This window comes from Echinops telfairi, unplaced genomic scaffold, assembly GCF_000313985.2.
Source record: "Echinops telfairi isolate 266 unplaced genomic scaffold, ASM31398v2 ScPeMD7_7424;HRSCAF=8462, whole genome shotgun sequence".
NCBI lineage: Eukaryota > Metazoa > Chordata > Mammalia > Afrosoricida > Tenrecidae > Echinops > Echinops telfairi.
This window is the reverse complement of record NW_022111324.1, coordinates 12,875,404-12,883,874: the sequence shown is the minus strand read 5'-3', so window position 1 is coordinate 12,883,874 and position 8,471 is coordinate 12,875,404. Positions and strand designations below refer to the sequence as shown.

The 8,471-nt window shown below is 44.0% G+C and overlaps 1 protein-coding gene across 1 annotated transcript in view; it reads right to left on the bottom strand.

Moving 5' to 3' along the window:
- Positions 1 to 306: 306 nt before the first annotated feature.
- The window catches only part of CUNH1orf105 (chromosome unknown C1orf105 homolog), a 31,595-nt gene continuing 23,430 nt past the window's right edge, over positions 307 to 8,471 (bottom strand). The window contains exons 5-7 of the mRNA XM_004706826.2: positions 5,637 to 5,704; positions 3,969 to 4,036; positions 307 to 654 (exon numbers count right to left, since the gene is read on the bottom strand). Coding sequence (XP_004706883.1) covers positions 509 to 654; positions 3,969 to 4,036; positions 5,637 to 5,704 — 282 coding nt within the window. The 3' untranslated portion in view covers positions 307 to 508. The remainder of the gene's footprint in view (positions 655 to 3,968; positions 4,037 to 5,636; positions 5,705 to 8,471) is intronic.

Sequence of the window (8,471 nt, the reverse complement as noted above, 5' to 3'; positions counted from 1 at the left end):
ATTGATCACCTGCCATTTTCCAGTTGTGCATCGTATTACCGTCTGTGGTTGACCAACATTAACGGACAGAGATAAGCACAGAAAGGTGATCTCCATTCACTTCTCCTTTCTTCACAGGCTAAGTTCACATGGATCCCCTTGGGGCTGTTTCTAGTTCCCTACCCTGAAGGAAGGAAGAGCTGAAATAACTTTCATAGAAAATTTATGTCTCAGAAACAGAAGAATAGTGTCAATTATAAGACCAAGATGACATTCTAACAAAATAAAATGAGATCTACTTACATGGCTCTAGTTTAATGGATACGTTTTATAATCATGTAAATGGAGACATGCCTTTGGGAGAAGTGGGGAGGACATAGTAGCCAGAGCCAGAATACCAACAACTCTTAGGAAGGCATGACCGAGTTATGCTATTAGAAAGTATGAGGCAAGAGCCCCCATGTCAGAGACGAGCTTGGTGAGGGGGTGCTCTCTCTGCTTGTCTCCCTTATCGATGAGCTCTGATCGTTCAGCGTCTCACTGTCTTGCAGACTGGCTCCTTCCTGGACAAGGAAGAGAGCTCTCTCTCCTGTAGAGTTTTGTAGGCATCTGAGAGCAGGTCTTGGAAGATAGCGGTCCGGGGACCCATGATGGGCAGTCTGTAGTGAATGCTCTCTGGAAGGCATGCAAGAAGAAAGAGACAAAGGCTGCTTAAGTTCTAGCTGCAAAGAAACCCAAAGTAACTAAAGGACACCAAAGACTTAAAAGCAATTGTGACATAGAATTCAAAATTCACAGGAGAATTCTTTGAATCGAACCACCTTGTTGCTCACAACAGTTAAACAAGTCTCATAAAGAAGCCAGAAAGGAGCATCTAGAAGCATATAACACTTAAGAGTTAAGAACTATTCAATGCCAATTAAATGAAAAGGAAGCTAAAATTTATCTAGGGTTGTCATGTGAGTCAAAGAGAAAAGAGGATTTAATTCTCAGGGATCACATTATGGTTCTGCCCTTAAAAACAACAACAAACAACATAATTTTAGAAAGTAGGGAGAAAATTGTTGCATTTCACAAGAAACCGTCGGTTTATGGACAGTTTATGCAAATATGAGACTATTTACAAAACGGTGGTTAATACTCAGCTTTTCAGAGAGACACATCACTTGAAGGAGAGTTAACTGGGTACATGAAATAATACCTTTCCCTTGGGAGTCTCTGAATAATTTATGGAAGTAAAGCCCTGCGTTCTTAGGAACAAGCTCCTCAGTTCGGCTAAATGAGAGCTTAGAGATGCTACAGAATCACACAAAGCCAGGATCCAGTTCCATCTCCTCACTGTAGTGAGGACGAAACAGGTCCTGGGTCACAGGCACTGAGGGACTGAGGGTCAGAAGGACCCAGATGTCTTTAATCCTAACCTGGGACTCTTTGTACCACGTCACACCACTGTGCCAGGCAGCAGTTACACACCGGTCAGGCGGTTAGCGTCTATAGCAATGTTCATTAAGGCCAAATGCCATGGGATTGTTGGAGCATGGCAAAGATCAATGAAGCCAGAAGGAATCTCTGTCACTGGTGGAGACAGGCCCCTTTCATTCACTTGATTCTATAATACAAGGATTCTTGTAATACATAAGGTTTAGCTGGATCCAGAAAAAAAGGCTAGACATCACTGTTGTGACCAACAGAGTGAGTTTTAGACAACCATTGGCAGTAATCTTTGCTGGGATGAGTCAGCCCTGTGGTATTTTCAGCTTGTCCACAGAAAACACAGCCCAGGTGGGTGGCGGCTTCAGCAATAAGCAACAAGTACTGCAGTATGAACTTGCCTCCTCTATACGCCATGGAAGCTGGGACGGCGTCAGCAGTTTGTGTGGGTCAAGCAAAGATGAAGACGAAGTGTCTTAGACACTCAAAAGATGAGCGTCTCAGAGGGGCAAAACGACTCCCTGGTTTTACCGGTGAGATAGGAGGCACAGGGAGTTTAAACATTTTGGCCAACCTTATACCACAGGGCTAGGATCTCATTCAAGGATTCTCTGCTCCTGGACTAGTGCTTTCCCCACGATCTCAGAAAACAACACAAAACCAAGGCTTAGCTCAGAAAGGCCACATGTGGAATTGATCATACGTCTGCTAAATGTCAGCTCCACAACCGCTTGCCTTGCCACCACACCTCCAATCTGGCTGTCCTAGGTGGGACTGCATGGGCAAGAACAAGGGCCGTGCAGGAATACAATGTACTGTTCTTGTGCACATCAAGTCTAGCTCTTTCATTGCTAATTGAAGCACACTGCTGGGGCTGATGAAAATCATCTTGTTACAGGCTTGGGAAATAATGATTCTTTTTGAAGGATATGAGGGTGTGCATGTATGTGTGGGGAGTGGGGAGTGGGGCTGGTTCATCCTTTTGAGGGGGCAGGCCTGAGAAAGCCGAGATCTAAGGAATCAGAATGAAAGGGTGGTGGGTACAGAAAATCCTAGAACAAAAGGCCCATGCCTGGCACCCTGCATCCTCTTGGCTTCAAGAGAATGAGCTGGCCATAGACCAGAGTTCAGCAGGGTGTGGACCTTTCTTTAGGGGGATGATCTTAGCTCTAGGATAGTCTGTCCATGTGGCTGACTGAGAGCCAAGAATGAGGCCAGTTTTTAATACATCAGAAGGGACTCATGGGACAGATAAGCCTTTCACTCTGCTATAGTGCTATCTCCAAGCCTCAGTTCTTAACCTTATTTCCGGTTCCCCCTTTTGGCATCCCCAAGCACCAAACTTCATCTAGCCTAAAGTTTCCTTTCTTAATGCCTTCTCTGCTCAGTTCTGGAGCTAACTCCTTTGGAACCTGCTGGGATAGAGTTTATAGTTTCCCATCTTGAATTTCCTTATTGTGTGTATCAAATGAAGGAAACACTTCGGATAGCTTCAGTTGATATGGTAGCAAATGAGCAAAGTCACTCAGGTGACAGGCTGTACAGCCTGAAATGTTCAAATTGTGTCACCTCAAAAAGTGGCCCCCTCCCAACTTCCAAGCTAGCTTTTCTGAAGGTGACCAGATTTTAACATTGGAAAAGTGGGACACCATTGATAAAACTCATATCCTGGCAAAATAGCCACATGGCAGCCAAAAACTGTATACCCTAGCTTGTAGTGCATTCTTTCCAAAAATTGGGACTTTTAAAAAATGCCACGGGACATGGGAAAATTGTTAAAACTTGGGACTGTCCCGTCAAAAGCAGGACGTCTGGTCACCTTCCAACACTGAAGCTGGAGACAGAGCCTGGATCCTTTTTTCTACGATCATCTAGCAAGGCTCAGAGTAGTGCTGGTTGGCTGCTGGGCAAAGGGAGCTAGTTTAGGGGTGGAGGAGCCCTAGTGGCAGACAGGTCATGTGCTGGCCTGCAGCTAATCACAAGGTCAACAGTTAGAAAGCATCAGCTGCGCTGCGGGAGAAAAGATGAGGCTTTCTACTCCGTGAACAGTCACATTCTTAGAAACGCACAGGGGCAGTTCTAGCCTGTCTCATAGGGTTGCTACGAGTCAGAGTGCACCCCGTAGCAGTGAGTTTTTTTCCTTTTTTCCCCCCAGGGGGGTAAGGTTCAAAGCTCTAGAGAGTCAATTTCAGGTGTGTGAGGATATAGGTTTCATGGGTACCAGCAGGGCCACCTGGGGGGACATTTCTCTGATTTGAGTCACACATCTATGGGAATTCCTCAGCAAGTAGATCAGGGGGCTTGTTACAGGAATGGGGCGGAGCCTTGTGGCATGGGACGGGCTTGGACAGGCGCACGGCCGGGGAGGAGGCCAAGGGACCAGAGGGGCTGGAGAGCACAGAAGGCTGAAGACCGCCGTCAGCCCGCGACAAAGAGCAACAACACGCAAAGAAATGAGGCACAGGAATGTGTTCAGTCAACTCAGAAAGCATTCCAGAGACTTAACCTCTTCATTCTACCACCCGGTCTTACACGGAAAACACTGGAAGAAAGCAGACCTGTCCGGATGTCGTCCTGGGGTGGTTTGGGTTCATTCTCGGCTCTTGGTGGGTGAAGACCCATCATCCTGATTGGGGGAGCAAGAACACACATTAGGTAATTGGTGGACAGGGCGAAGCCTTTAGCTATTTGAAAACCCAGAGGGTCTCTGGAATTCAGCGCCTGGTAACCTGGTGACCAGGCCGCCTTTGCAGCACTGAGAGATGACTGGGGCGCCTACTTGTAAGCTGTTTTACTTAAGGGCATTTTTGTAGATTTCATTCGAAAAAACGGTCTTATTCCTACCATCATGCCCTGAAAACAGGAGAGGTTAAGTAAAGAATCCTCCGATTTCTGAAAAAGCAGCCACCCTTCCAGAGCAGAAATCTGCCTGCCCTTCAAGGGCAAAACTGAGAGGACACTTTGAATAGAAGCTTTCCATTTTTTGAGAAAAACATCTTGCTTACACCCAAGCTTTCCTGATCTTCCAGGCTCTACGTGAGACCAACAGATTCCTACGGTTGTTTAAATGGCTGAATGTCTTATAAAACCAAAACCAAAAATATCCCCTGACAAATCTATTCACTTGGATGGTCTAAGGCTCGATACTCCTTTCCCGGTTTTATTCTCCTAAAGATCTTCCAGGGTTATTTTTGTTTGTCTACAGAATAAAAGTCGAGTGAGTGCAGCCAGGCCGTTTTATGCAGTTGCCATTTGTGTGCCCCTTGTGACGGAGAAGAAGAGCAAAATCCCTTCTAGTATCTGCTCTGGGGACGGATGGTATTGGCAGGGCTGAATAACTTCAGATGTTTTCTGCACTTAATTCAGGAAGTCTGCCGTCCTCCCTCTCTGCCCCATCCCTCCTCCCTCTCCTGCTCTCCTCCCTCCCCCCTTCCATCTGACAATTTTAATTTCTCTCACGGTTGTGCTACGGTCACTTTTAAAAGCTGTGTTATTGAAGTAAGGACAAGCCCACCTGCCTGTGCATGCAGTGACACTTAAAACATACGAGGACCAGTTTTCTAAGTTCTAGAACCAGATCCATTATTTTGTAGTCATACTCCATGTTTCAGACAGACATGGTGTGTTTTTCTTCAACACACAACAACAACAAAGACACGTCTGGTTGGTGTTGATGTGAGTTTAGGACTGTTTCAACCCCTGGTCTGAGTTTTAAAGGATTAAGAATGATTTCATGTTTAAAATAGTTCCAACAAATGAATCTGCGATTTGGGACTTTCTGGAAAGTACCAAACTAGCCGGATGCACAAAATGGCTAACACATTTCAAGAATATCTTCCATTGAAGAATAAAACTTTTGCTCAGCAAAGCCCGTTTTCAAATAGCCTAGTTATCTGCACTGAGGGAGACAGACGAGGCTTTCTATCCAACATAAAGAATTACAGTCTCAGAAACCCACAGGGGCAAGTCTACCCTGTCCTATAGGGTTGCCATGAGTCAGAATCAAATGGATGGTAGTTTGTTTGATTGTTTGACTTATTTATTTAAAGTCCACACCAAATATGTATTAGAATATATATATATATAAACTATATATATATTTAAACTAAGAGCTCTTTAGAAAACAAAACCAGTAAATAAGCCCATCCCTTAAGCATTCACTACAAATTCTACTTACAAATAAAACCAGAATTAGATGCATGTTCTGAACCAAAGCTTTGCCTTACCTATGAGTCATAAAATTCTCAAAGGATAGTTTCAGATCATCTGGGATGAGCATAGTTCTTGGCTGTAGCTGAGGAAGAAAGCTTTATTTAGAGCGTTTCCCCAAACTGCATTCTGATTTTAATAATGTACCACCTTACGGCATCAAGTTGGGATTAATACCACAGTCACTCAGACATCCTTTTGTGACCTCAATGAACTCTAGGGCATCTCTCTGCCCTCCAAGTCACAGATTCTTGTTTTTCCCAAGCCATGAAGCTCCAGATCAGTCCCTGCTGCTGCTAGTTGGCTCCACAGTGACACGTAGGACCCAGGGTTCCAAGGCTATCGTCTTTATGGGCGTCGACTGTCACATTGCTCTCCCACGGAGCGGTGGTCAGTTCAAATCACCCAGCGTAGTGTGAGCAGCCCAGCAAGCGTTCAACCTCTGCTCCACCAGGGATCCTTTCAAGATTAGTAAACCTTCAAATTATCTTTGCCTAACTGACTCCCTCACCCATTCTTCTGGTCCCAGGTTAGTTACCCATCACTTTCTCCCAGAGACTACTGACTCCTGGCCTGCTTGCAGGTAAACCTTGGCCTTCTATTTCTACTGTTCTCTGGGCTCTCTTTTATCCCTAAACTCAGTGGTTTGTATTGTATTCACTTGTTTACTGTCAGGCTTCGCAGAGAGAGTTCGGTTTCATGAGGGCAGAGACGGTCTCTTTATTTATTTGTATGTCTAGATTCTAACACAGTGTCTATTCAAGAAAGATCGGTTGATTGAATAAATGAATGAATGATCCCCAATTTGAAGGGCATTCAAATCATTTAAGTGTGACCTTTATGCGGGGTTAAAATCCCCACATTTTAATAGAGGGGGAACCGATTACAAGGATCTACATATAACCTCCTAGGGGAAGGACAACAGAAAAGTGGGTGAAGGGAGACGTCAGACAGTGTAAGATATGGCAAAATAATAATAATTTATAAATTATCAAGAGTTCATGAGGCAGGGGGAGAAAAAATTGAGGAGCTGATACCAAGGGCTCAAGTAGAAAGCAAATGTTTTGAGAATGATGAGGGTAAGGAATGTACAAATGTGCTGTATACAATTGATGTATGTATGGATGGTGATAAGATTTGTATGAGCCCCCAATAAAATGATTAAAAAAAAACATACATCACTTTCTTTTAATCATTTGCTACTAGCCTTGGATGTTGGTTTTCTTTTGGAGACCATGTTTTCGCTAGGAAGCATTAAAAATATGATTTCTCAAATACTGAAAAAATAATAATACCGTACATACTCAAGTCGACCTATCAGCCGAAGCAGCCAATTTTACCACAAAAACTGCATTAAAAATATGCTGAAAAAACTGCTTATACACGAGTATATACGATAATCACAAAGATGTGGATGAAGATGTTCAGCTGGCTTACTAAGTGACTTGTGACTTAAATTTATGACTCAGAAAAAGTCCGCATTACTCTGTGTCAAGGATCTTACGAGGTGTTTGAAAATAGCAAAAATACTGAATAAAAATAAACCTATGCAGAGGGCCAGGCGCCCACTGCCTTTAGTCACATCGTTCTCCTAAGTTCAAAGCCCAAGTGAGGAAGCGAGGGAGGACGAGAAGGTGAGCTGGTTGACAAGCGTCGTGGGGCCGTGCTGGGAGAGGTAGAGGTTTCTGAGAGGTGCCGAGGAGAGTTTTCTAGGAACATGAAGAGGGATGAGAACACACCAGAAACAGACCACGTTTCTTTAAAATTTCATCTAAAATTGGCCCGGTTCCAAGGAAAGACAAAGGAACTTCAACAGCTTCACTGTTCTGAAGCTTCTTAATCCAGGCCTAGAGTGCATCTCACGGAGCAAAGCTGTCAGAGACAGAGTCTGCACTGAGAAAACAACGTGTCATGTGAGGAACTCCTAGTAAAACCACACCGAACTTACTGCCATGGAGTCGACTGCAGCCCACAGAGACCCTAAAGCACAGGGCAGTTCTGCCCCTGTAGGTTTCTGAGACCCTAACTCTTTGTGGGAGTCGAATTCCTCCTCTTTCTCCCATGGGGCAGCTGGTGTTTCCAAACCCAGTGCATGACCACAACACCGTCAGGGCTCACGTCTGGTCTTGAGAACTCCAAGAAGTGTCTCCTTCTGGGTCACCCCTCGTGCTCAACCTTTCCCTCACCAGCAGGTCTCTTTCTATTTCCACGCCTCATGCATTTCCACTTGACGTTTATTTGTTTATCTAGTTGTTTCCTTAAAGACAGGTCTACATCTTCTTCTTCATCATCATCTTTTTTTTCCTGGTGCTTGTGACTGATACATAACCACGTGCGTGCCGCAAACAGATAAATTTTTTTTTTTCCAAAAGAGATTTGTTTATTCTTCTGGTAGTCCATGACACATTCAATATTCGTTGCCAGCACCACAATTAAAATACATCAATTTTAAGGAAGACCCCTAGTCTTCCTTATTCATTGTCCAACGTTCACAAGTACATGAAACAATTAAAAATACCGCGATCTGGGTCAGGTGCACCTTAGTTCTCAAAGTGGCATCTTTAATTTCCCTATTTTAAAGAGACCACATGCAGGAGACTTGCTTAATGCGATACATTCTGATTTGATTTCTTGATTATCGCTTCCATGAGCTTTGATTGTGAATATAAGCTAAATGAAATCCTTGACATCTTCAATTGTTTCTCTATTATGACATTGCCGATCGATCTAATTATAACCATTTTTGTTTTCTTTACACCGAGTTATACCATACCAAAGGCTGCAATCTTTGATTTCCATCTGCAAGTATTTCATGTCCTCTTTGCTTTCAGCAAGCAAGGTTGTGTTATTTG